Source organism: Coturnix japonica, chromosome 10, assembly GCF_001577835.2.
Source record: "Coturnix japonica isolate 7356 chromosome 10, Coturnix japonica 2.1, whole genome shotgun sequence".
NCBI lineage: Eukaryota > Metazoa > Chordata > Aves > Galliformes > Phasianidae > Coturnix > Coturnix japonica.
Window position 1 is genome coordinate 11,064,647 of NC_029525.1, and position 15,282 is coordinate 11,079,928.

Consider the following 15,282-nt stretch of genomic DNA (forward strand, 5'->3'; position numbering starts at 1 on the left):
AACAAGGCTTTCCACTTCAGGACAGTTTTCCTTGGAAGGAAGGAATTAAATAATGTAATTCAAGTACTTTTCATGCAATGGGAAAACGATGCGCCAAATAAGATAAAAAATGCAGCGAGATCTAATCCATGCATCCTTTATTCCATTACAATCACTGTGTTGCATTCCAGCAACAGGACACAAACTGCAATCAACCGCGATCGATTTGTACAACAATCTGAGGCTTACAGTACATTTAAGGCCTTAACATTTGGAAAAAAATTAGACCTATGCTTAGTAGTGTAACAATTGTTAAGTGTTTTGCATTTCTGATGCATTAATCTGTGCGATTCCAGTGTCAGAGAATCAAATCGCTCCCGAACTAAAAAGGATCAGCTCAATGAAAATTTAGTTACAGAAATCCTTCAAAACAGAAATGTGTAAATTACTTTTTTTTTCTTTTTTTTTTTTCTTTTTTTTTTTTTCTTCTTTTTTTTTTGTCCTGGAAACTTTATAAAACTTTTAATAGCAAAATAATATAGGGATAAAAACCATATCTTAACAAAATGTATTCAATCATATACAAACCGGAATTCTGCAGTTTACTGTAGCAAGGCTTAACTTAAAACTACCAGTTCAGAATCTATGCACAATGGAAAGTCAAGTATGTACAGTACTTTTAAAAAGTCTACAGGAATGCTTTACAGAAGGAAGTGGCTGTTATGGCTATTATTCAGACCATCTGAATATTAAAATGAGTTTCCTAGTAGTAAATTTACACGTTTGTTTTTAAACAAGAGCCATTTTTGTCCGTAGTTCCTTTGAGAACGTTCCAGTTACGTTTAGACAAGTAATGGAGGAGTCGTTACAGAGTTTAGCCCCATGTAGTAGTTTGTTTATTATTAGGAAAACGTATTATTTCAATAATTTACTTGGGAAGATCAGTAAGTCAACAAAAGAACACGAAAAGGGAGTGTGGGGGGGGGGGACTTCATCACAAGAACTTTCCAGTTACAATACCACAGCTAGAAACTTGACAAAGAAATACTCCCTTAGATTGAACCCACGGCTGATGGTTTAGAACAAGCTGTAGCTCATAACAGTTGTGTTCCACATACTGAGAACACTGGGGGAAAAAAAAAGATGCCTTCGTAGGACAGAATCAGAAACGATCAGAAGTGAGACAGAGAAAACCGATCTTCAGTTAATACAGCACTAGGTAAAAAGTGTCCCCATGAGCAGCTAGTATCCCCACTTCTTTCAGGGCAACGAAGCTAAAAATTGTTGGAATTACAGTAGTTGACCATATTGTGTGCATTAGTCGAATGATTTCCAGATATAAAAGACAAATTTCATCAGATGTTTTGATTAGAACACCCTAAAGACAGGGTATTTCTTCATAGTATAAAGCTATGACAGCTATCCAGTTAAAGCATGTGCAAAACCAGGTAATTTCTTCCGTTCACAGTAACTGAGGTAAAATCAGGCAGGTTTCTTCAGGAGTTGGGAAGTTCGTGCGATATGAACTGTTTTAGTCTCTCTAAATACTGTGCATAAAGCTCTATGTCGTTATGCCCAGCCCCTTCCACCCAGAGTGGCTCTACTGCTCGTGGGCATCGCTCGTACATTGCCAGGCCATGGGAGAAATCGATCACCTCATCTTCGGTACCGTGGATTACCAGCACAGGAGAGGTGACTTTAGATATCTTGTCAATGCTGGGGAGAAAAAAGGAAAACGTTGCTCAGTTTGTGACTTTCATTTTTGTGCAATGAAAGAAAGCCAGATTCACCATTGATACACGATCAAATTACCAATGCTTGTTTTTAACTGGCTACAAAACCCTGTTATTGTGCCCCAACAATAAAGAACAAGGATTACTCCCCAAGTGTGTGTGTAAAATGGAGCCTGCGCTACCATTGCCATCACACCTCCAGCTCTGATGGCCAGAAGCCCCAATGGGCAGCGGTGCAAATAAAGTTTGGCACCTGAACCACCAGTGAGTAGTGCACCTGTCATAGAAGCCAATGAGGAAACCTACTGAGAGGCAAATGGGATTAAATGAGACATGGCACCAGCGTGGTCATTACACATTAACACCTTCCAGTTTAACAGATTAGGAACAATTAACTACATTCCACTGTAAGACTTTATGCAAAAACAGTCTCAGCTCATGAGGCTGGAAACTCCCAAATCAGGCAGAAAGAAAGAAAAAAGCCAGAAACAACTGTTCTCTGTACCAGCTGTACAAGTTAAATGGCAGAAAACTGTGAGAGCACTGTGTTACACAAAGATATTTAACTGCAAACAAAATTCACATGGGATTTTTCATCCTACTGCAAACATTGGACTTAGAAAGCTTTGCCGGCCAATGTACCCAGTGATCACCTCATGCAGGAGAACGGTCTGAAAGAAAGAGAGGCTTGACACAAGGGCACCCTCACACCTTTGAGTTCAGCCCAGAAAACTCCTGTTAGGAAGAGCATGTTGGTGGCATGTGAATGTCAAGCTGGTGAACATCAGGTTTCTCTGATTGTCTTTTCTTATTTGCCACTCCATGTTGGTAGCTACCACTAATTCCAGACCAGTGTACAGGTGCCAAGTGATAATTAATGCAGCTTCCCACCCTCTCCACTTCCACCATCAAATGCAGGAATTGGCCAATGATGTAACTGTGCTTTGGCTCAGGACGTGGTGTGGAAGTGAGCAGAAAAATGAGCACCAGTTATATCCGGTTTGACAGAGGACAAGTTTATTTCCTTACATTAACTAATGAAATGTGTTTGGATTTGCCTGTGCTGAAGAACAAGAGAGCATTTTGGTAAGACTAAATAGAGACTTTACAAAGTAACCAGGCTAACTGCTTATAATGATGCCAACATACATCAATTTAAAAACAGGTTTAAAGAAGATTTATGAAAATAGGAAGTTAATTAAAAAAATAAGATGTAAAATAAAGCACTAAACCTCTCACACAAATCTCAGCATTCACTATTCTACAGAACAGTCATTGCTTTCCAGTTAATAGCTGAGTGTAAACACATTTTGCTCTCTGTATCAATAAATACTTCTCCAGAAAACAGATTTCTTATCATTTAAAGAGGGAAAAGTGTTACTTCAAATTAAAATACAGCCTATTTCACTTTGCCTGTCTGGAATTTGGGTTGTGTGTAACTACGCTGAATATAGAAAAATATCTCAAGAACTTGAAAGACATCAGAATAATGCAGACTCCTCCCCTCCTCTGAATTCATTCCCAAACGAGCTTCACAGCCAAATGTAAATATTTTATAATGAAAATGCTAAAGTAAACTGAAACCCTAAGCCCATGAAGGGTCTGTCCTGAGTGGTACAACGTGGCAAAGCAGGTCAGTCACATACAGTTAGAGATGTTTATACAGCATTTTAGTGGCTACAAACTAAGCTCTCATTTACTGTAGGAAACCAGGAAATCCCTTTCACTTCGGTATTCAGATAAAGGAACTATTTTTTTCCACACATATTCCCAGGCCATTAAGCCAGATATTGGTATTTTGCAGAAAACTGGAACGCGTCCCACTGCCAACTCAGCGACTCATAAGGCAGTATTTAAACTGCATGTTAGACTCACTTAGTATGCTCAGCCACACTGCTCTGCAGCTAGAAAAATCTACAGAGACCACATTCTCACGGAGCCCCAGCATAAAACGCACATAATAGCAATTCACTGTAGGTGCACACAGAACTATTTTGTTTCCTGCCGCGAAGATAGACGGCTGAGCTGCACACATTCATAGAAGCACACTGCTGTTTATTTTCACTGCTCACTGTCTAAGTAAGTCAGACTGACAGCACTGAACAGCTCAATAGGTTAAAAACAAAGCACCCAAGTGATACAGTGGGGTTTTTAGGGTTTCCCCCAACAGCCTTTTGATTTATTTATTATTTATTTGATTAGGTTGTTGTTGGATAATCACCGTTAGTTTTGCAATCACAGCTAGTTTTAAGGCCCTGGATTTTTTTTTTTTTTCCTCTAGCAGAAGCATTTGTAAATATAACATTCAGGGTTTAAGGACGATGAACAAGTTTGTGTACAGCAGTTCCAAATTCTGACTGCACCTTCAGCATCTGCCATTAACTTCTGTGGAAGAATATTAAACACAGGGACTGGACAGAAACTACAACAGCCACCATTACTTGTGGCTTCTCAGGCACATGTTTAAGGCTTTCACTCTCCCCTACCTCCTAATTTTAACCTGTTGTGATGAAAATAAAACGAACATGAGAAATGATCTGAGTATCCCCCATACCTGAAGTTTAAAATACAGGTGACAATTAAGTAGAAGTAGCCCAGAAAGCTGCATGAGTATTCCTTCTTAAACACCTAACAGTGCACTGAGTATAGAGCAATCCTCACAATGCTTATACATACCTTGGGAAAGCATCAAAACAATAGGTTTTCCTAGTGTCAGGAAATGCTACCCGTAATCCAGACATCAAAGGAGAATGAAGGATTACTGCTGCACACTCGTACCGAGATGCCAGGTCTACTGTAGGGACAGTACCAATACTCTGGCCATAGAGAATAATGTTCTCAGGACTAACGCCATACCTGTGGAGAAAAAGAAATATCACTTTAAAAACCATATTGTGCATCATAAAAGAAAAATAAAGATGGGGTAAAAAAATCCCCAAACATCCCTCCCATACACTGGACATTAAAAATCTGCTCCTGAGAGACGTAAACTTACATGTCTAAAACTCTAAAACATAACAGTAAACAAATATAGTTTGCATAGGCTGAAGAGAGCTACCCTCAAAGGAGGAATGTCAGTTTGTTAATCTCCACCATCTTCATGAACACCTCTTTCATTCTGCAGCACAGCAAATTATAAATGAGACTTCCCTGCACCTACAGTCACTCCCAGGAATTTCAATTAGATATTCTGTAAGCTAACAACATCTCCACTCTCTCCATCATTAAACAATACAGTTACCCTTTTGCACCTCTTTTCTTTCCACACAGCTGGAACAAGAAGTCCAAACTGCCTTATTGGTGTAGCTGAAGATACAGAAGAGCCTAAGAATTTGAGAAGGGTAGTTCTGTTCATTCTTTTCCTGTTGATGATTGCTGTGAGTTAACCCTCATTTTCTCTCTTCCTGCTTAAAATATGTCAAGCTTATTTTGCAATTATAAAGATACATCATTTCATAAAATTCTGGGTTCAAGGTAAGTCTTGGATGGCACCCAAATGTTCCTGTGTGTCCTGTAGGTTGTCCTAACCTGTGTGCTGTTTCACAACTGCAAATAAGCAGAAGCTAAATTAACATCATCATCAATTCTAAGCATGCAAAATACGAAGGAATTGGGAAATGGCACAGGAGGTGGTGTTGGTGGGTAAGAAGAAGTGTATAGTAGTATTTGGCCACTACAACTTGTTAAGAAAGCTATAAATCAAAGCTCTTTCTCATCTGGTTATAGATTATTTATCCAGAAGGTTTCGATATCTATTTTCTATTGCAAGCTGGATTAAGAGTAACTGAGAATGTTTCTGCTGTTAGATAGTCTGTGCAGAATACATCCTTTTGCCAGACTACACTGTCTACAGTCTTGCTGGAATGGTTATGAAAAAGTGTACGTATACCAAAAGCTGTACTCAAAGTACACCTGGAAGTTTTCCATCTCCTTTGATATGCTGATAGAGGTACCTGGCAGAGCTTGATAGCACTTGACTTTTAAGCAGTCAGTTGATTAGGTACTTGCAAAAGAGATAAAAATCAGAAAGGAAGAATAATCCAACACTGACCACCTTGTTTTTACTTTAGAGTAAAACTAAGCTGCATTATAGATGCTGTGTAAGAGAAATTTTCTTATTATTTTTATGCTGCTGAACATAAGAGTGCTTTTCGCATCCATAATAAGCAACTGTGTAAAAATATCTCCCTAGAGGAAAAATTTATCCTCTTGGTAACCAAGCAGTAGCTCATGTTGGTGGTCTATCACCGCAGCCATGGCCCGATGCTTTAAAAGAGATGTTGTAAAGCTCTCTAAGGAGAATTTTTTTCCCCTCTTACGGTCAGAAACAGTCTGACCTGGCTGATTTGGGTTTGTACATTAACAGAGTCCCAGAGCAAAGCCTCATCCTCATGGATGTCATCCCAGCTGCAGAGTGGTAGGTCAGAGGCTGCATATGGAAATTATGCCTCCATTCTGCTGAGCTACCAGTTGTTGTATCATATTAAAAACAGGCAGAAATGCATCAACATCAGAACATAAAAAAAACCAACAAAACATGATGGGAACAAGTGCATACATGCAGCACTCTGAACAGAACTGTATAGATGTTGGTAGATTTTGCAGTACCATCCAGAGCTCCAATATCACTATAAATGTGGAGTCCCATTACTAAAGCATTTACAATCTAAGTGAAGCTCAGAAACAGATACGTGGATGAGAATCACAGGGTAACAAGACAGTATAAGGTAGAGAAAGAATTCCTTTAACATAATTGCCTCAGCATTGCAATTTTCCCTGGCATTGATTTTCTTTGTATTCATTCTTTTTGGTGTTATTTTGCTTCCAAAAACAGCTTATGTTGCAAATCCAGCACCTTGCTGTCATCACTACAAGCAACTACAAAGAGACAAATCTCAATTTCACAGTGTGCTAGATGAAGTTACGGCCAGTCTGTAGGATCACTAAAGAAAGAATAAGAAAAAAGAGAGAGAGATCTCTAAAGTAGCCCTTCATCACTAAAATATTATAAATATTCAGTATTCAACTCTTCAGAAAGGCAAGGTGGTAATCTTAAATAGTGTACAAGGACACTGAGCGAGTGTGTGCTGCAGCCAGCCTGTCATTTGATGGAATGCCTTTTCTATTTTGTATTCCTACTAACAGTCCGCTTGGACCATTCTGGTTAGGGATAGTCCAACTGTCCAAGCCAGAAGAGTCACTGTAACAGATTTATATCTTCAAGTCCTTTACCATCAATCAGAAGATGACACCGAAAGCTCACCACGAACATCAGCAAAAACATCTGCATGAACAGCTTACTGTAAGGCCAAAGGACACGTGACAGCTCAGAAGCAAAGGCCATGAATAATGACAGGGGTGAGGCCCCTGGCACTGATGGCCACGGGTTGGCACTGGCATGTTCTGAGCCCTCACGATACTCCCCAGGCAGTGACTCAGCAAGCAGGGCTCAGCCAAGGTACAGAACAGCCCAGGGATTTTGGCCTTAGCATACAGTACATTTGGGGAGTGGAGGAAGGGCCCCTTTCCCTCCCTCTGCAAGCTCCTGGGTGGGGTTAAAAGCTTCTTACGCAATCAGAACAGTGATAAAGAAAGTGAAATAGAAGAAATGAGGTAGAGTGGTCATGGATAAGAGACAGACGCAATCAGATGGAAACTGGGTGGCATACAAAGGAGGAACAAATGAGAACAGCAAAAGGCATTCTGAGAAAAGAGGCACTCCAATACAACTTATTCTCCTGTTAAGGAAGTAAGTCCTTCCACCGGCCAAACAGCAGCTCCTAAAAACCATTTTGCTTGAAACAAGGCTCTTTGGAAACAGCTCTGAGGGACAGCAAGGCCCAAGGAAGGCCAAGAGGAGGGCCCAGGGCAAGGCAATGCAGGAAGGGACTCCAAGAGTTGCCATGAGCACATGCAAAGCAGTGATCTGTCATGAAAATAAGGGAAAGAAAAAAAGAGGAGCGTGCTTGCCCTAGAGAAAAATCAGTTACTGAAAAGCATAAAGCTACTTGCATTGCAAATGATGCATTTCTACTCCCCCAACACACAGGTACAGATCAGATGGCAAAGTTCTCCAGTGTCGTTTGCTCCCAGAATCCCACCAGTAGGTCGCACAGATTAGGGATTACATCTGCTAGGAGCACAGGAAAAAGAAAACAAGCATCTCCACAAGCAGTACAGCTGTAGGCACCTACTGCTGGCCAGAGCAAGCCAGGTCCAGCCACAGCACCAACACACTCCAGTCAGCCATTAAGAATCCCTGACTTTCTTTTCTTACTCCTGTACAGACCAATAACAGATTTCAGACACACCAGCAGGTTGGTGTGACAGGGAAAGGCTGGGAATACTGCAGACTACAGTGACAGGATGGGACACAGCTATCTCCAATTTAACATGCTTAGCTGTATGACTGTGGTTTGCACTGTGCCCTCATCCCAGTCTTCTCAAACAAAAGCGTGTGTCTGTACAGTACTAAAAGCTTTCAGGCTGACAGCACTCTGTACAGACTAAGCATTATCATAAAAAAATCTTTATGAGCAGAGATATGAGATGCTGCATTTATTTTGCTTCCTTCAGGGCTTCAGCTTCGAGCAATACTGATGGAAAGTTTACCACTGCTATTTTTATTCCTTCCTTACTCCACTGTGGGCACCGAAGGAATGCTGCTGTAGGGACTACACAAGTGCCATACATACATCCCAACCCTGTCTGTTCTCAGCCAAAGCTGCAGGAGCTGTGCCAAGACTCCAAGGTGCCGGATACATATTTTCAATAGTGAGGCAAGTTCTTTTTTAAGAATTACTGAATCAGTGAAGTTAACCACACCTTTTACTTCCAGTTTTGAATTGTAATGGTATTTGCTGCCCCCCACACCCTTTACCTAAACTGTAAAGCACACAGATCAGCATGGATACAGCAACAGCAGCAAATCAGAGCTATCAAGCTACTAAAACCCAGCTGCAGCATCTCTGTCTCAACAGAGAACACCACAGAAGTGTTTTGACTACACAAAACCCATTCATCATGCTGTTGAGGCCTACTGTACCACTGCTACAAAACTAAGGCAGCCACTGGTGATCGAGTTCTTCCTCACAACAGAGTATTCAAACAGAAATGGCCAAAACCTCGAGGTAATTAGCTCATGTTCTCTTTCAGTATGAAACTGTGCCTCTCCCCTCTCAAGGGAAACGCCACAAAGAAATGATTCAATTTTAAAATATGGAGCGGGAACTTAAATGCATCTGGAGTGATACAACTCTAACCATATTCCAAGGCAGCAGTGACTTCTCAAGTAGTCTTATTAGAACAAGCACGCAACTGTGAGCAAATAGTCTTCAGGCCTCAGTACAAGTCTGTTTCTTCCTCTTTACACACATTCCTTCAATTTCCCTCAAATTCAGCTTTTAAACATGCACGTACTCAGCAACATGGCCATTACAACCATTTCAAAGAACAAAGAAAACACCACAAATCACTGTTACAAATGCACTATCTCTAACTTGAACGATTCAGATTGCTTGTCAAGAATCTCAAATAGGTTTTTTGGTTTTTTTTTTCTGCAGAATCATTATAAACTTCCATAAGTGATGTATTTACAGTTTCAGCCTCAATCAAATAAAAAACCCACTTGCTGACTGCAAGACTTGAGCCTGAGATTAAATTGTAGGATCTTTATGTCAACAAAATAAAAGACAGTCAACAGGAGAGATGTGCTCAGTAAGAATTCTTGCAAGCAGTTATTTACATTATCAGGACAAAATACTGAATTTCCCATCAGCAAATGCCACTCCAACATCTCAGTCAAAACATCACTGAATTCACAGCGGATTTCCAGCCCAAATGCTAACACTAAATTGAGAGCAAGGCATTAGATTAAAGGTTTTTGCGTTAACCGTAACATCAATTGGCAAATGAGAAAATCAGAATTATTTCACAACTCACGGGAATCCCTGGCACACAGTAAGAGTCCCTGTGCCAGTTTTTCATTCAAGTTTCCTTGAATTCACACTAACATAGGTCTATAATTCTTCACTGCTTTCACAGGCACAATGGGCACTGACACTGATTCACTCAATTAGGCAGCGACTTCCTTCTCTACCTCCTTCCTGCACAGCTCTAAGTACAATGTGATTCAAGTTCAGGTGTAGCAGACTCATCGCTGAGTTCATGTTTTCATTGTAGCAGGAGCCAGAAACAGTTTGCAATGTATTCTGGCTTATGAAACTGCAAGAAAGAGACAATTTGTGTTGGCATATATCCCAGCACGCTGTCACAGGAGCAGATGCGTAATTGCACAAATGTGTTCACGCTCAAAATAATTTCAGTGTATGCCAGAAAAATTTAATCAAGGAATATACTTCCATCTTACATCACTATTATTTTACTGCTGCTTCAGAGAGTCATTTGCTTACACTAGGGAGAAAATCCAGCATTAATCAACAGAGGCTAACACTGGAATTAGGGAACAAACCAATGACACCTGAAAACACCCTCTTAAAGGTTATTTGAGAGGTTCACTAACCCAGTGATACAGTAGAGCTTCTCTTTTTCTTTTTTTTTCTCTCTCATATAAATAAACGGATCAAGCAGAAGCAATGTGGTTTCCTCCAGGCACTTCTGCACTGCAGTAACATACACCAAAGCTCTACAACTGCTTCTTGGTTACTGCTTTGTGATAACCAGCTATGTGTTATCAAATATTGAGAACTGTGGCCAAGGTTCAGCCAAGTCCTAGCACAGATATTGAATATCCTTGGCAAGCTCCATCAGTCACAACAAAACCAAGGCAGGCAATCTACACACTGCTGAGTAGGGATTGCACAGCATGCTTGCCCTGAACAATTAAGGCAGGTGAAAAAAAGGGCTATTTCATGGCATTCTCTAATATAAATTATAATGAAATAGCACTTTGTATTAATTAAATTACACTGAATTGTTTTCTACTACATCTCCTTGGAGAAAAGCTTATAACCATAAAATGAGGAGCAAAGAGTTTCACTTATTTTATATCATTGACCAGATGTATTTCTAACAGCACTACCTGACCAGCCACAGGAGCCTCCCCAGCTCCCAGTTCACACACCATCACTGCACAATGGCAGCAAAGTGACAGAACTGAAAAACTCCTCTTTTTGCAGAGATTTCTCCTCCCAGATTACGTCAAGCACGATGAAGGATGTGGAAATGAGCACCTGACACTGAAGTCAGGCATATGGATATATGATAATTTCCACTTGTTAGGCAAAGAAAATGGCCTCTGCTAAACCAACAAAGGGTGGAAGATAGAAAGAAACCAATTTCATTCCTCAGGTGTCACATGCCACCCTTCTCCACCCCAACAACACTAACTGCTCTAACAAACACTGTTACCTCCACCAACTAATCTTGCCTTACATCCCCCCATCCTTACAGCTGTAAGAGCAGAAAATCAGCTTACACAATACCACTGCACAGCTTAATCCAGAGGCTGCCTCATTCCTTGTTGGGGTATAACTGGTTAAACTCAGTAGTGTACAGGGGAAAAAAAAAAAAAGAGAGCATTATGGCAGATCCCAAGTTCGACACAAGCCTATGTCATACTGTAAACACAGTACTTAGACGTGCCAGATGTTCAGACAGAGATTATTCCTGGTTCACTCAGAGGGTTCTGGTTCTCAGCCAACATACAGTATCTCCTTCCCAGCATCTCACGGCACTGGAGAGTTCAGATAAGAACAGAAAGAGCATGGAGAGGAAAGAAAGCACATAAAAAGATTTTGAGAACTACGATGTGTTTATTCCGTAGGAAAGAAGGTTTCAGAGATACATGACAGCAGGCTTCAAGTATGGAAGAAGCAGCTGCAAAGATGAAGATGGGATGCACTCTGGCTGGTTTGAACAGGACAAGATGGCAGTGCAAAAATTGCAGCAAAGAGGCTTAGATTAGGGTTTTTTTATCCTATCATCTGAGAAAGTACTGCAACAGCCTATAGAGACAACAGAATTACCATGACTTCACGTTTGCAAGAATGGTTCAAAACACCACATATCATAAGTAGGTCACAGATAACTGGTCCTGTCTTGGGAATGGATGGTATTTTCTCACCTCCATTTCCTGTACTTAAGTGCTCAGAGGGGTTTCTCACTGGGGATAAGAACAGCATGTTTTCCTGTAAACAAGTAAAGATTTCTGTTTGATGTAAACTGAATAGATTTATAAAGCTCTATATGAGTAGCTTTAGGATACTAACACCACGTTACCACCATTCTGCTGCCAGCCCAGCCATGCCACAGCCCGTTACCTTGGCAGGCAGCAGGTCCACTCTGCAGCCCATCTGCTGCTAGCCATAAATCAGGCTCTTTCCTCACACTCATTTATAGCTCATGATCTTACAGCAGAAACCACCCAACAAACGCAGACTGCATCCAGCCAGTAATTCTTTGAGCATTCGTCCAGCAAAAGCAAAAGAGAAACAAACAGAGGACAACAAAATAGTTGGTGGTACACCTCATCAGCTGGGAAATACTTCTGCAAATCTGCATTCTGCAAGCAAACTCTTCCAGTCTAGTTGAACTGAAGCTGAACGGGATACAGAAGGCAGATCGGGCAGAAAACATGCACTCCATGCTTGCTGGTTTATTTATTAAGGAGGTGCCAAGAAAGACCTCTTTTGTTTTCGCTTGCACTGAGAACTTAATTGTATTTATAGCATGACCCCCAACCCCCCCAAACATGGCTGAATGCTGCTGTTCTGTTTATGCTAGGCTGCCTGTTTGTCTAGCACATGAACTAGCTATTATGTATAAAGGCCTGATTTTGAAACAGTTGCTTCTGCAGAATGGAGTCCTTTTTTTTCCCTCCAGATAGCAACACAAGATACACAGAAATAAGTTTCCTCTAAACTTACTTTCACATTTAATCAGGCACTCAGGTCATGGGCATATTGCTGTGAGAGAACAACGTAACTCTGCCTTTATCATCATTCATTCTCTCATACTGAGATGAAGTCAGCAAGAAGGCCACTGAAAAATGAGCAGCGATGTGGCCAAGTCTGCTGTTGGAACTTGTATCTTAATCATTCCACTATTTCACAACAATGAATACTCAGTGTGCACTCATACAATGAGAGGAAGGGGACACTTTCCTCAATTAGACCCATGGGCTTTTCTTTAGTTTGTCTGTTGTTCAAGTTGTTGGCTGCTCAAGCGGGCAGGACAGAACAGCAACACGGGAAGCCATGAACAAACTACTGCGATGTCAGGAGCACAATAGCATTGTCTTCTGCTTATGATGAAACTGTGATTTATTTTTAACAAGTATGATTATACACATGCATCTTGTAGAACAAAAAGAGAAGCCATATCTCCACGTAACAGGAAGGGGTACCCCCTGCTGAACTTGGAGAAGAATCCAAGCCTGCTGTATCTGGTACAACAGCTAAAACATGAAAAAAAATCAGTTTCAATGATTAATAGAACTTTCTGACCACGGTGCCCTGCAATGAAAGATTTCAATCAACTTCTCACATGTAGTCACTGCAAGAGAAGAGAGAGAGACTAAACTTAGTTGATGTAGAAGTAATTGTAAACAAATTAGGCATTATCACCCTCCGGACGCTCAAAGCAGCCTATAACCAGCACAGGGTCGTATTCCATTCTTCTGTTAACTTGCTCTCTAGGTAAAAAAGAGACACGCTTTGATGCCTTAGCACTATTTGAGATCTTTATCACTGAAGCTCTTCAAGGTTTATTTCAACTCTCCTGCTCACAGAACCGAATACAATTAAAACCACTGTAAAGAGAAAGACAATCTAGTGACAATGGAAGTAAGAGTTAAACACACATCCGTTCAACTGTATTTGCTTCCTTGATTGACAGCTTTAGAAATCAATTACAGCCCTGAAGCCAGCACTGTGTCACCAGGTTAAGGTTTTGAAGACAAGACACAATTCCCTACTCTTCAGTTTCTTGCTCCTCCCATAGTGCCTTCTTACAGCAGCCTTGATTTACACCTGGTCTAGTCACAAGATGCAGTGGGTAGATGGCACACGAAAATGAATCTCTCACTTAAATTACTTTAAAATCAGAGCATTGGAGTTGCTTTAAAAAAGTATTTTGCATTTAATTAAGTTGGTTTGTAGCAAACAAACATGCAAGACGTAAGTATTAAGCTTTATTTATCAGACAGGAAACCTTTACTGGCCCCTAAGAACAATTTTTGTTGACCACACTATCAATAATTCACCAAAAACACAGTCAGCTACCTTCCATTATATACTCTTTACTGTAACCAGTGCACAAAATCTATATAGCCAGTCTCTGAGGTGCATTTAAATAACTTGATACAGCAGAGAAAGTTCTGTCACTTCCACAGAGAAGCTCCATAGTATCTTCTGGAATAAGGAATTTATTACCTGCACCCTGGGCTTCTCTCTCATCTTTATCCTGTTGTGGTACTTTTAATTCAGCCACACACGTCATACTGTATGTACACCATACAGAGCTAAGATATGTAAATGTTTAGAGCATTCTTAAAGAACATACTAAAGTTTGACAGCCCATAGCAATAAGCCTGTGCTTCCACTCTGGATATTCTGCCCTCAAAAGCTGAAAAAAATGAGGTTCAATGCTTCCTAAAATTACACTCTTAAAAGGGTTGTTATAAAACACCCCCTGTTGTAAGAACAAGAAAAATCTGATGACATCTGTGCATCTAAATGCAAAATCTTTCTACATAAAGATTTCAAGTAAACCAAGTTATGTGCCTACTAGTACAGAAAGTGTTCTTGGAAAAAAAATAATAATCTGATTCTCTAAGAAACATGAAAAAAAAAGTGCAAATATTAGCACTGGTTATGCAGTCCCACCAGTGTCGTGCTTTCATAACTGCTTCTTACATTTCAATTGCTTCCAAACTGGAAAGCCCTGCCTGATTCCTGAGGCTGAGAACTCACAGTGAGCCAATGTGAGCTGGCTGCTTTTCCAGCCCGTCCTGCAGCCCTCTCACCTCCCCTGGCAGAGGAGGGTGAACACAGGTCTGAAAGAAGCAAGCTCACAACTCTCTCAGCATTTCTGTTCAGAAGCACTGCATTATTCTTTTAGTACTCCCACCTGTTTGTTGGGGCAAGTCTGACGTCTCAACTAAATCTCAAGCGCTGCTCTTATCCTGACTCCTCTTTGCAGGAGACACCGAATTAACTTTCTGGAGTATTTCCCTCACCTCTCCCTACTTGTAACATCATGCAACAGTTCAAGGCCATCTTGCTGCAACACTAATTGCCAAGAGCTGCATCTATTAAAGTCTTAAGCCTCTGACTCATGAGCTGGGATTACTTATCTGAGAAGTAGTGCAGTGGCTTCTGACCTGAGCTGCTGCTGTTCCACCCATTGCAGACATTTCTACCCTTCCGCCACCTCAGCTGCTCTCAGAGGATGGGAATAATTGCTGAAGCATGCAATCCAGAACAGGGAAGGAAAACACAAACAAAAGGGGGGGGAAAAAAAAGAGTGGCACCAGTTAGTTTGACTATGTCTGGCTCTTTTTTCTGAAAATACAGTTATCACTGCACAGGCATATAAGGTGACTGAGCAT

General features: G+C 40.7%; 1 protein-coding gene across 1 annotated transcript in view; it reads right to left on the bottom strand.

The window, feature by feature from the left end:
• Positions 1–120: 120 nt before the first annotated feature.
• ABHD17C (abhydrolase domain containing 17C, depalmitoylase) overlaps positions 121–15,282 on the bottom strand; it is a 29,394-nt gene continuing 14,232 nt past the window's right edge. The window contains exons 2-3 of the mRNA XM_015873079.2: positions 4,389–4,568; positions 121–1,695 (exon numbers count right to left, since the gene is read on the bottom strand). Coding sequence (XP_015728565.1) covers positions 1,476–1,695; positions 4,389–4,568 — 400 coding nt within the window. The 3' untranslated portion in view covers positions 121–1,475. The remainder of the gene's footprint in view (positions 1,696–4,388; positions 4,569–15,282) is intronic.